The sequence below is a fragment of the Scyliorhinus torazame genome, chromosome 21 (assembly GCF_047496885.1).
Source record: "Scyliorhinus torazame isolate Kashiwa2021f chromosome 21, sScyTor2.1, whole genome shotgun sequence".
NCBI lineage: Eukaryota > Metazoa > Chordata > Chondrichthyes > Carcharhiniformes > Scyliorhinidae > Scyliorhinus > Scyliorhinus torazame.
The window spans coordinates 129,709,466-129,722,470 of record NC_092727.1 but is presented as its reverse complement, the minus strand read 5'-3'; the positions used below and the strand labels follow the sequence as shown (position 1 = coordinate 129,722,470).

At 49.5% G+C, this 13,005-nt stretch overlaps 1 protein-coding gene across 50 annotated transcripts in view; it reads left to right on the top strand.

The window, feature by feature from the left end:
- Positions 1–13,005, top strand: part of odad4 (outer dynein arm docking complex subunit 4) — a 112,868-nt gene that overhangs the window by 90,822 nt on the left and 9,041 nt on the right. For 25 of the 50 annotated variants that reach the window (XM_072487601.1, XM_072487586.1, XM_072487602.1 and 22 more), the window contains 4 exons: positions 4,955–5,017; positions 7,835–7,897; positions 9,771–9,833; positions 12,876–12,938. The exons of 9 other annotated variants lie outside the window; for them this stretch is intronic. In XM_072487601.1, coding sequence (XP_072343702.1) covers positions 4,955–5,017; positions 7,835–7,897; positions 9,771–9,833; positions 12,876–12,938 — 252 coding nt within the window. The remainder of the gene's footprint in view (positions 1–4,954; positions 5,018–7,834; positions 7,898–9,770; positions 9,834–12,875; positions 12,939–13,005) is intronic. 16 more of the 50 variants (XM_072487609.1, XM_072487592.1, XM_072487615.1 and 13 more) reach the window with 6 other exon arrangements.

Below are 13,005 nucleotides of genomic sequence, written 5' to 3'. Positions count from 1 at the left end.
CTTAAGGGTGAGGGGATGCATTGAAAAGTACTTGGAACTCAATGACAATGGGGAGGTTCAGGTGGGAGTGGTCTGGGAGGCGTTGAAGGCGGTGGTTAGGGGGGAGCTGATATCAATAAGGACACATAAAGGGAAGCAGGAGAGTAAGGAACGGGAGCGGTTGTTGCAAGAACTTTTGAGGGTGGACAGACAGTATGCGGAAGCACCGGAGGAGGGACTGTATAGGGAAAGGCAAAGGCTGCATGTGGAATTTGACTTGCTGACCACAGGCACTGCAGAGGCACAATGGAGGAAGGCGCAGGGTGTACAGTATGAATATGGAGAGAAGGCGAGCAGATTGCTGGCACACCAATTGAGGAAAAGGGGAGCAGCGAGGGAAATAGGGGGGGTGAGAGACGAAGATGGAGAGACGGAGCGGGGAGCGGAGAGAGTGAATGAAGTGTTTAAGACATTTTATAAAAAATTGTATGAAGCTCAACCCCCGGATGGGAGGGAGAGAATGATGGAGTTTTTGGATCGGCTGGAAATTCCCAAGGTGGAAGAGCAGGATAGGATGGGATTGGGAGCACAGATCACGGTAGAGGAAGTGGTGAAAGGAATTAGGAACATGCAGACGGGAAAGGCCCCGGGACCGGACGGATTCCCAGTTGAATTTTACAGAAAATATTTGGACTTGCTCGCCCCGCTACTGACGAGGACCTTCAACGAGGCAAAGGAAAGGGGACAACTGCCCCCGACTATGTCAGAAGCAACGATATCGCTTCTTTTAAAGAAGGAAAAGGATCCGCTACAATGCGGGTCCTACAGACCAATCTCCCTCCTCAATGTAGATGCCAAGGTCTTGGCCAAGGTAATGGCAATGAGAATAGAGGAATGTGTCCCGGGGGTGGTTCATGAGGACCAAACTGGGTTTGTGAAGGGGAGACAGCTGAACACGAACATACGGAGGTTGTTAGGGGTAATGATGATGGCCCCACCAGAGGGTGAAACGGAGATAGTAGTGGCGATGGATGCCGAGAAAGCATTTGATAGAGTGGAGTGGGATTATCTGTGGGAGGTGTTGAGGAGATTTGGGTTCGGAGAGGGGTATGTTAGATGGGTGCAGCTGTTGTATAGGGCCCCAGTGGCGAGTGTGGTCACGAATGGACGGGGATCGGCATATTTTCGGCTCCATAGAGGGACTAGGCAGGGATGTCCTCTGTCCCCATTACTGTTTGCACTGGCGATTGAGCCCCTGGCGATAGCGCTGAGAGGTTCCAAGGGATGGAGGGGGATACTTAGGGGAGGAGAAGAACACCGGGTATCTTTATATGCGGATGATCTGCTACTATATGTGGCGGATCCAGCGGAGGGGATGCCAGAAATAATGCGGATACTTGGGGAGTTTGGGGATTTTTCAGGGTATAAATTGAACATGGGGAAGAGTGAGCTGTTTGTGGTGCATCCAGGGGAGCAGAGTAGAGAAATAGAAGACCTACCGTTGAGGAAGGTAACAAGAGACTTTCGTTACCTGGGGATCCAGATAGCTAAGAATTGGGGCACATTGCACAGGCTAAATTTGACGCGGTTGGTGGAACAGATGGAGGAAGATTTCAAGAGATGGGATATGGTAGCATTGTCAATGGCAGGGAGGGTGCAGGCGGTTAAGATGGTGGTCCTCCCGAGATTCCTTTTTGTGTTTCAGGGTCTCCCGGTGGTGATCACGAAGGCTTTTTTCAAAAGGATAGAAAAGAGTATCATGGGTTTTGTTTGGGCCGGGAAGACTCCGAGAGTGAGGAAGGGATTCTTACAGCGTAGTAGGGATAGGGGGGGGCTGGCACTACCGAGCCTAAGTGAGTATTATTGGGCCGCTAATATTTCAATGGTGAGTCAGTGGATGGGAGAGGAGGAAGGAGCGGCGTGGAAGAGATTAGAGAGGGCGTCCTGTAGGGGGACCAGCCTGCAGGCTATGGTGACAGCCCCATTGCCGTTCTCACCAAGGAACTATACCACGAGTCCGGTGGTGGTAGCTACACTGAAGATTTGGGGACAGTGGAGACGACATAGGGGAAAGACCGGAGCACTGGGGGGGTCCCCGATAAGAAACAACCATAGGTTTGCCCCGGGGGGAATGGATGGGGGATATGGAATGTGGCAAAGAGCAGGTATAACGCAATTGAAAGATCTATTTGTGGATGGGAAGTTTGCGAGTCTGGGAGCGCTGACCGAGAAATATGGGTTGCCCCAAGGGAATGCATTCAGGTACATGCAATTGAGGGCTTTTGCGAGGCAACAGGTGAGGGAATTCCCGCAGCTCCCGACACAAGAGGTGCAGGACAGAGTCATCTCAAAGAAATGGGTGGGGGACGGTAAGGTGTCGGATATATATAGGGAAATGAGAGACGAAGGGGAGACTATGATGGACGAACTAAAAGGGAAATGGGAAGAAGAGCTAGGGGAGGAGATTGAGGAGGGGATGTGGGCAGATGCCCTAAACAGGGTAAACTCGTCGTCCTCGTGCGCCAGGCTAAGCCTGATTCAGTTTAAGGTATTACACAGGGCACATATGACTGGAACACGGCTCAGTAAATTTTTTGGGGTGGAGGATAGGTGTGCGAGGTGCTCGAGAAGCCCAGCGAATCATACCCATATGTTTTGGTCATGCCCGGCACTACAGGGGTTTTGGATGGGGGTGACAAAGGTGCTTTCGAAAGTAGTAGGAGTCCGGGTCGAACCAAGCTGGGGGTTGGCTATATTTGGGGTTGCACAAGAGCCGGGAGTGCAGGAGGCGAAAGAGGCCGATGTTTTGGCCTTTGCGTCCCTAGTAGCCCGGCGCAGAATACTGCTAATGTGGAAAGAAGCCAAGCCCCCGGGGGTGGAGACCTGGATAAATGATATGGCGGGGTTCATAAAGTTAGAGCGGATTAAGTTCGTCCTAAGGGGGTCGGCTCAAGGGTTTACTAGGCGGTGGCAACCGTTCGTCGAATATCTTGCGGAAAGATAGATGGGGGAGAACAAAGAAGGCAGCAGCAGCGGCCCAGGACTTGGGGGGGGGGGGGGGGGGAGGGATGGGGGTGTGTGTGTGTGTGGCCTGAGACAAGGCAGTTGCCAATTAGGGCTAGTTTTTATTTTTTGTTATTTAATATTTATTTATTTGTTGTTGTTTTTGTTTAAATTTAAAAAGGTCATTATTATCTGTATTGTTACAATGTTGTGTAAAGGATGCACAATGTACTGTGTTGGTTGACCAAAAATTTTCAATAAAATATTATTTAAAAAAAAAAAGAAATAGCCGAGAACTCCATTCGGCTTTGTGTTCAAGAAGGCAGCTCACCCCCACCTTCTCAACGGCAAGCAAGGAGGGAGAAATAGTTCTGGCCTCGTCACTCATGCCCACATTCTGTGAATTGTTTTTTGAAAATTGAGAAGGTTGTTAAAGAAGCGAATCGATTCTTGGGCTTTACAAACAGAGTTTTAGAGTGCAAAAGCAAAGAGGATATGGTAAATCTTTCACATCACTGGTCAAATGTGAGCTGGACTATTGTGTAACACAGAGAGGGGACAAAGAAGATTGAATCGAATGATGCCAGAGATCAGGGAATTTGGTTAAGTGAAGAGAATCTGGGTTTGTCTTCATCAAAGTTGAGAGAGTTAAAGAAAGCTGGAATATAGGTGATCAAAGTTAAGATATGTTTTAATAGAAACTGTTTCCACTAACAGGAGGGTCAGTAACCAGAGGACACAGACTTAACTAATTCACTGAAAACCCAGGGGAACAATTTCATTGCAGCAAGTTAATCTGACCTGGAATGCTCTGTCTGAAAGGGAGGTGAATAATAATTTTAGAGATTGAATAAATAATTGAAAAGGAAGACTTTGCAGCATTACTGGGAAGGAGCAAGGGACTTGTTCTAATTGGACAGCTGGTTCCATTGCAGCTGGATTCATTGTAAACCTGTAGTGGAGAGTTGATCTCAGAGTGTTGTGGTGTAGATGGTACAATCTACACCCTCAGACTCATGTTTTGATGAAGGAACCGGGACTCGGTGTACAAAAGATATTAGTCAGTGAGACACAAGGTCCCATTTGTGGATTCGCAGACTGAAGCTCTTTAAACTAACAGACACAATTTCACTTTCGTGAAATTACGCAGAGTTTTAAACCTTTTGTCAGGCAGAAGGCTGGATGAGGATAAACCCCATCTCCATGATTGAGAACATGGAGGGAAAATTTCCCTGGAGCTTTTCCAGTTTCCAAACTTAACTTTGGTGGGGCTCCATTAAGCACATTAACAGAGATTCCACCAAACCTCCTGCCAAAGTTGTTGCAGCACAGCGGAGGGAACCCTAAGGAAATTGTTCCCTAATCTCGCTGGCACTCCAATACAGTGCTGCATTGTCAAGAGTGCTGACATTAAACTCATGCCTGATTTGCCTATTCTATTTGATGTTAGTGATTCCCTGCCACCATTCAGAGGAAGAGCAGGTGGATTGTCACACTGTTATTGCTGAGTTCTACTTTTAATCATCACCAGAAACAGTTCTTTCATCTTGGTCTGTTTCTGGGATCTTGCTGTGTGAAAACTGGCTACCAGGCAACCATAAACAATCACTGCATTTTGAAAGTAATTTCTTGTGTATGAAGCCCTTAAGAGATGTTTCTGAAGTGGAGAAAACAGTTCAAGAGAAGGGAATTATTATTTTTTTAATTAAGGGGCAATTTAGCGTGGCCAATCCACCCACCCTGAACATCTTTGTGTTGTGGAGGCCAGACCCACGCAGACACGGGGAGAATGTGCAAACTCCACACGGACAATGATCTGGGGCCAAGATCGAACCTGGTCCGTGGCGCCGTGAGGCAGCAGTGCTAACCACTGCACCGCGGCGCTGCCCCGTGAGAAGGGAATTATTCTCCATAATGATTAGACCTTGTTTGTAGATTACATTTGATATAACCTGGTATTTTCCCACAATAGATGCCAACCAGGGCGATGAAGAATTGCCTGAAAATACTGAGAATGAAGGAGTCACGTCTGAGGGTAGGTTGTCAGTGTAGCCAGTAACCAGTGTGCAGTAAACCCATTAAACCAGCTCACACACTTAACTTCCTCTTCATACTTAATTTGCTCCCTGCCATCGAATCCCGATTAAAAATTATTTTCTCACTTTGCCTGCAGTTAAATGTACAAAAATCATTGCAGGTGGCAGGGGGAGCGCTGATATCCTTGTCGTGTTGCTGGAACTAGAAATTCCAAAACCCATCTGGTGCTGAGAGTTCAAATCCCAGCACAGCAACTGAAGAATTTAAATTCCATTAATGACCAGGGGCGCGATTCACCGACCCCCCACCGGGTCGGAGAATCGCCGGGGGCTGGCATGAATCCCGCCGCTGCCGTGTCCCGAATTCTTCGCCACCAGAGATTCGGCGGGGGCGGGAATCGCGCGCGCCGGTCAGCGGGCCCACCCCCGGCGATTCACCGGCCCGCGATGGGCCGAAGTCCCGCCGCTGTCAACCCTCTCCCGCCGGCGTGGATTAAACCACCTTTTGACCGGCGGGGCAAGGCGGCGCGGGCGGGCTCCGGGGTCCTGGGAGGGGCGCGGGGCAATCTGGCCCCGGGGGGTGCCCCCACGGTGGCCTGGCCCGCGATCGGGGCCCACCGATCTGCGGGCGGGCCTGTGCTGTGGGGGCACTCTTTTCCTTCCGCCTTCGCCATGGTCTTCGCTACGCTGGAGGCGGAAGAGACCCCCTCCACTGCGCATGCGCGGGGATGCCGTGAGCGGCCGCTGATGCTCCCGCGCATGCGTCGCCCGGCGAAGACCTTTCGGCCCCGGCTGGCGTGGCGCCAAAGGCCTTTCCCGCCAGCCGGCGGAGCGGAAACCACTCCGGCGCGGGCCTAGCCCCTCACGGTGAGGGCTTGGTCTCCGAGAGGTGCGGAGAAATCCGCACCTTTGGGGCGGCCCGACGCCGGAGTGGTTCCCGCCACTCCATCCCGCCGGGACCCCCCGCCCCGCCGGGTAGGGGAGAATCCCACCCATGAATCTAAATTCGAAAGTTGGTATCAGTGAAGGTCACCATGAAACTACCAGATTGTCACGAAAATAAAACACATATGGGGTGGGATTCTCCCCTACCCGGCGGGACGGGGGGGTCCCGGCGGGATGGAGTGGCGGGAACCACTCCGGTGTCTGGCCACCCCAAAGGTGCGGATTTCTCCGCACCTCTCGGGGCCAAGCCCTCACCGTGAGGGGCTAGTCCCGCGCCTGAGGGGTTGCCGTTCCACCAGCTGGTGTGGAAGGCCTTTGGCGCCATGCCAGCCGGGGCCAAAGGGACCCCGCTGGCTGGCGGAAGTCCGCGCATGCGCAGGGGGGGGTCACCTCCGCGTTGGCCATCGTGGAGGCTGTGGCCGACGCGGAGGGAAAAGAATGCCGCACAGCACAGGCCCGCCTGCGGATCGGTGGGCCCCGATCGCGGGTCAGGCCACCGTGGGGGCACCCCCCGGGGTCAGATCGCCCCACGCCGCCCCCTCCCCCCAGGACCACGGAGCCCGCTCGCGCCTTCTGGTCCTGCCGGTAAGGGAGGCGGTTTGATTCACGCCGGTGGGGCAGGCGTTACAGCAGCGGGACTGCGGCCCATTGCGGGCCGGAGAATCGCTAGGTGGGCCCGCCGTCTGGCGCGATTCCCGCCCCCGCCGAATCTCTGGTGGCGGAGAATTTGGGGGCCAGCGGGGGCGGGATTCACGCCGACCCCCAGCGATTCTCTGACCCGGCGGGGAATCGGAGAATTGCGCCCCTGGTTCACAAATGTTTTTAGTGACGGAAATCTGCGTCTGTACCTAGTTCCACCTCCATGTGACTCATGAACTACAATCCTGTGGTTCAATCAGAACTGCCTCAGAAATAGCCGAGAACTCCATTCAGCTTTGTGTTCAAGAAGGCAGCTCACCCCCACCTTCCCAACGGCAAGTAATTCTGGCCTTGTCACTCATGCCCACATTCTGTGAATAAATGTTTTAAAAGTCGATAAGGTTGTTAAAAAAGCGAATGGAATCCTGGGCTTTATGAACAGAGGTTTAGAGTGCAGGAATGAGGTTATGGTAAATCTTTCAAATCACTGGGTAAATGTGGGCTGGACTATTGTGTAGAAAGTAGAGAGGGCACAAAGGAGATTTACCCGAATGAGTGGAGGGTATTTGGGTAAGTGAAGAGTATCTGGGTTTGTTTTTGTTAAGGCTGAGTTAAGGAAAGCTGGAATACAGGTGTTCAAAATTAAGAGATACTTAGATAATTGAGACAGGAGGAGGCCATCAGCCCATCTCGCCCGCCCCACCATTCATTATGATCATCAGGTTCAATACCCTGAACCCGCCTCCCCTCCGTAATCTTGATCCCTTTAGCCCCAAGAGCTATATCTAATTCCTTCTTGAAAGTGCACAACGTTTTGGTCTCAACTACTTTCTGTGAGAGTGAATTCCACAGACTCACCACTCTCTGGGTTAAGAAATGTCTTCTCACCTCAATCCTAAAAGGTTCACCCCTTATCCTCCAACTATGACCCCTAGTTCTGGACTCAGGGAAGAGCAGGGGAATCGTCACGGTGTCATCACTGAGATTCTACCTTTTATCATCACCAGAAACATTTTTTTCATCTTGGTCTGTTTCTGGGATCTTGCTATGTAAAAACTGGTTATCAAGTAACCAACAGCAATCACTGTATTTTAAAGTAATTTGTTGTATGTGACGCCCTTATAGATGTTCTGATTTGGAGAAAACAGTTCATGAGAAGGAAATTATTCTTTCGGAATGATTAACATGTTCATTGATCATATTTTACATCATCTGGTATTTTCCCACAATAGATGCCAACCAGGGCGATGAACAATTGCCTGAAAATGCTGAGAATGAAGAAGTCACGTCTGAGGGTAGGTTGTCAGTGTAGCCAGTAACCAGTGTGCAGTAAACCCATTAAACCAGCTCACACACTTAACTTCCTCTTCATACTTAATTTGCTCCCAGTCATCGAATCCCGATTAAAAATGCTTTTCTCACCTTGCCTGCAGTTAAATGTACAAAAATCATTGCAGGTGGCAGAGGGGTTCGCTAATATCCTAGTTGTGTTAGTGTAACTAGACATTCCGAGGCATGGACTAATGATCTGGTGACAAGAGTTCAAATCCCAGCACAGCTGCTGAGGAATTCAAATTCTGTTAATTGGATGAATTTGAAATCAGAAGTTGGTATCAGTCAGGGTCACCATGAAACTACCAGATCGTCATAAAAATAAAACACATCTGGTGCACTAATGTCTTTTAGTGATGGAAATCTGCGTCTGTACCTAGTCCCGTCTCCATGTGACTCATTGTGAATCCTGTGGTTCAATCAGAACTCCCTCAGAAATAGCCGAGAACTCCATTCAGCTGTGTTCAAGAAGGCAGCTCACCCCCACCTTCCCAACGGCAAGTAAGGAGGGAGAAATAATTCTGGCCTCGTCATTTATGCCCACATTCTGTGAATACATTTGTAATACGTTGATAGGGTTGTTAAAAAAGCGAATGGATTCCTGGGATTTATAAGTCCAGGGTGCGGTTTTCCCACCTCGTTGAGTCCGGCACCGGGAGCATCGTGGGAGAGGCCAAAACAGGCTACACACCAGGTGCAAAACCGCACAAGATTCACCTGACCTGCAGTGCGCAGCGCGATCTGGATCACCCGATCGGCGTGGTCCAGATAATCATATTTAAGTGAGCAATTAGGCTCATGGAAATGTCTGGCATTCTCCTGGCTCCCGGGGATCAGAGGCCGCTCGGTAGATATGGGATCCTGCACTTCCGGCCATGGGTCCGCAAAGCGTGCGGCGGCTGCCCCGTGCAACATGGCGGACCCACACAGCAAGCCAGCCTCAACAATATAGGCCCCCCACCCCGGATGGCCGTCCTGGAGGCCCCCCCCCTCCGGTGACGGACCCCCCTGCCCCCCACCAGGGCGGCCGCGGACTGGGTCCGCAGCCATCACCCCGAGCTCCCGCCGGGTGGAACCATGAGTGAACCACGCCAGCGGGAACTCTGCCGGCTGCCGGAGGAGAATCGCCGCGGGGGCCTCTTTCAATGGCCCCCGACCGGCGCCCCGTCAACTGCGCGCAACTGCCGGTGATTCTCCAGTCCGCGGGGAATCGTGGGAAGGTGTCGGACCCGATCGCGGGTCTGACGCCCCATTCTCCGACCCCGCGCCGAGCGCAATTTCGGCTCGGAGAATCCCGCCAAATTTCTATGCAGCAGTTGCTCTGATCTGGAATATTCTGTCTGAAATGGCAGTGGATAATAACTTACGCCCAATCTGCTTATTTTGTTTGATGTTAGCAACTCACAGCCACCAATCAGTGAAGAGCTGAGGAACTTTCATCATGTCATAGCCGAGTTTCACAATTTAAAAAAAAAGTAATTTAGAGTAGCCAATTATTTTTTCCAATGAAGGGGCAATTTAGCGCGGTCAATCCACCTACCCTGCACATCTTTGGGTTGTGGGGGTGAGACCCACGCAGACACGGGGAGAATGTTGAGTTTCACCATTAATCTTCACCAGAAACAATTCTTTCATCTTGTTCTGTTTGTGGGATCTTGCTGTGTGAAAACTGGTTACCAGGAAACCAATGAGAATCACTGCATTCTTTGTATACAAGGCCCTCAGATATGTTTCTGAATTGGATAAAATAATGCACAAGAAGAAAATTATTCTCCATAATGATTAGAACTTATTTGTTAAACATATTTTACATCACCTGGTATTTTCCCACAATAGATGCCAACCAGGGCAATGAACAATTGCCTGAAAATACTGCGAATGAAGGAGTCACGTCTGAGGGTAGGTTGTCAGTGTAGCCAGTAACCAGTGTGCAGTAAACCCATTAAACCTGCTCTTACTGTAACTTGCTCTTCATACTTAGAAAATTTCATAGAATTTACAATGCCAAAGGAGGCCATTCAGCCCATTGAGTCTGCACCAGCCCTTACAAAGAGCACCCTACTCAAGCCCACGTAGCTACCCTATCCCCATAACCCAGGAACCCCCACTTAACCTTTTTGGATACTAAGGGCAATTTATCATGGCCAATCCACCTAACCTGCACATCTTTGGACTGTGGGAGGAAACCGGAGCACCCGGAGGAAACCCATGCACACACGGGGAGAACGTGCAACTTCGCACAGTGACCCAGCTGGGAATTGAACCTGGCACCCTGAAGCTGTGAAGCAACTGTGCTAACCACTATGCTACCGTGCTGCCCATCATCAAATGGCGATTTAAAAATGGTCTTCTCACCTTGCCTGCAGATGTATGCACAGAAATCCTTGCAGGTGGCAATGGGTACTGGAGGCTCCTACTCACGTTATTTGAAGTAAAGACCCCATTGCTCCCCCAGCCATGTGTTCCTCGGCAGCGCCTCTCGCTGGTGGTGGAATTCTCTATGTCGCCACTGGCCAAGGGGATTTCCTATTGAAACCACCCTACGCCACCGGGAAACCTGTGCGATTCCCAGCGGGACAGAGAATCCCAACTGCGGGAGAATACCGGCTCCCATTTCCTGGTCATCATGGGGTAACAGATTGTCATTTAAAAAACCAATCAGTTTTGTTAATGTCCTTCGTGGAATGAAATCAGATGTCCTCACCCGGCCTGCCTACTTGACGCACAGTAATGTGGTTCACTCCTAACCCATCTCACAAATGGCCGAGAACAGCATTCAGCTTTGCGTTCGAGAGGGCAGCTCACCACCACCTTCCCAACCGCAATTAAGGAGGGAGAAATAATTCCGGCCTTGTCAGTGATGCCATCGTTCTGTGAATTAATAAATAAAAAGTTGATAAGGTTGTGGAAAAAATGAATATATTTCTGGACTTTATAAACAGATGCTCATAAACAGATTGCCTAGAAAACAAGAGTAAAGTGGTTCTGGTAAACCTTTCAAATCACTGGCTGGATTGTTGTGTAACATACAGTAGAAAGTGGGCAGCACGGTGGCGCAGTGGGTTAGCACTGCTGCCTCACGGCGCCGAGGTCCCAGGTTGGATCCTGGCTCTGGGTCACTGTCCGTGTGGAGTTTGCACATTCTCCCCCGTGTCTGCGTGGGTTTTGCCCCCACAACCCAAAGATGTGCAGGGTAGGTGGATTGGCCGCGCTAAATTGCCCCTTAATTGGAAAAAATGAATTGGGTACTTTAAATTTATTTTTTAAAAAGGGAAAAAAAACCCAGTAGAATGTAGAGAGTGGACAAAGGAGATTTAATCGAATGCCAGAGATTAGGGAATTTAGTGAAGTGAAGTGGATTTCATTAAAGCTGAGAAAGTTAAGGAAAGCTCGAAACGGTGTCCAAATTTCAGAGCAGTTTTATAGAGTGGGAAGCAGTGTTTCCACTAACAGGAAGGTCAGTAACCAGAAACAGATTTAACTAATTGACTGAAAAGCCAGGAGGAAACATGAGGGGAACTACTTTTCTGCAGCAAGTTGTTCTGATCTGGAATGCTCATTCTGAAATGGAGGTGAATAATAACTTTCGATAGAGAGCTGAATAAACAATTGAAAAGGAGGAATTTGCAGGATTACTGGGAAAGAGCAAGGGAGTTGTTCTAATTGGACAGTTCTTTCCACTGCAGCTGGATTCACTGTAAACCTGTCTTTGAGAGTTGAGCTAGGAGCGTTGTGATGTCGTTGGTACGATCTACACCCTCAGACTCACGCACTGATGAAGGAACTGGGACTCGGTTACTCGAAGATATTTTAGTCAGTAAGGCACGAGGTCCCATTTGTGAATTAGCAGATAGAAGCTGTTTAAACTAAAACAGTCACAATTTCACTTTCATGTAGTAATCCACAGTATTTAACCTATGGTCAGGCAGAAACCTCCATGAGTATAAACCCCAACTCCATGGTTGGGACATTGGGGGGGAGGGGGGGATTTCCCCAAAGCTTTTCCAGTTTCCAAACTTAAAGTCGGCAGAACTCCATTAAGCACATTAACAGAGATTCCACCAAATACCTGCCAAAGATGTTGCAGCACAGCGGAGGGAACCCTGAGGAAATTGATCCCTAAGCTTGCTGGCCCTCCAATACAGTGCTGCATTGTCAGAAGTGCTGATATTAAACTCACGCCAAATTTGCCTATTCTGTTTGATGTTAGAGATTCCCTGCCACTATTCAGGGAAACCCAGGTGAACAATCACAGTGTCTTGCTAAGCTCTATCATTAATCGTCACCAGAATCAGTTCTTTCATCTTGCTCTATTTCTGGGATCTTGCTGTGTGAAAACAGGTTACCAGGTAACCAACAACAATCACTGCGTTTGAAAGTAATTTGTTGTATGTGAAGCATTTAGAGATGTTTCTGAAGTGGAAAAGACAGTTAAGGAATTTTTTCTCCATAATTATTAGGCCTTGTTTGTTGATTTATATAATCTGGCACTTTCCCACAATAGATGCCAACCAGGGCGATGAACAATTGCCTGAAAATACTGAGAATGAAGGAGTCACATCTAAGGGTAGGTTGGCAGTGTAGCCAGTAACCAGTGTGCAGTAAACCCATTAAACCAGCTCACACACTTAACTTCCTCTTCATACTTAATTCGCTCCCTGCCATCGAATCCCGATTAAAAATTATTTTCTCACTTTGCCTGCAGTTAAATGTACAAAAATCATTGCAGGTGGCAGGGGGAGCGCTGATATCCTTGTCGTGTTGCTGGAACTAGAAATTCCAAAACCCATCTGGTGCTGAGAGTTCAAATCCCAGCACAGCAACTGAGGAATTTAAATTCCATTAATGACCAGGGGCGCGATTCACCGACCCCCCACCGGGTCGGAGAATCGCCGGGGGCTGGCATGATATTTGATATAACCTGGTATTTTCCCACAATAGATGCCAACCAGGGCGATGAAGAATTGCCTGAAAATACTGAGAATGAAGGAGTCACGTCTGAGGGTAGGTTGTCAGTGTAGCCAGTAACCAGTGTGCAGTAAACCCATTAAACCAGCTCACACACTTAACT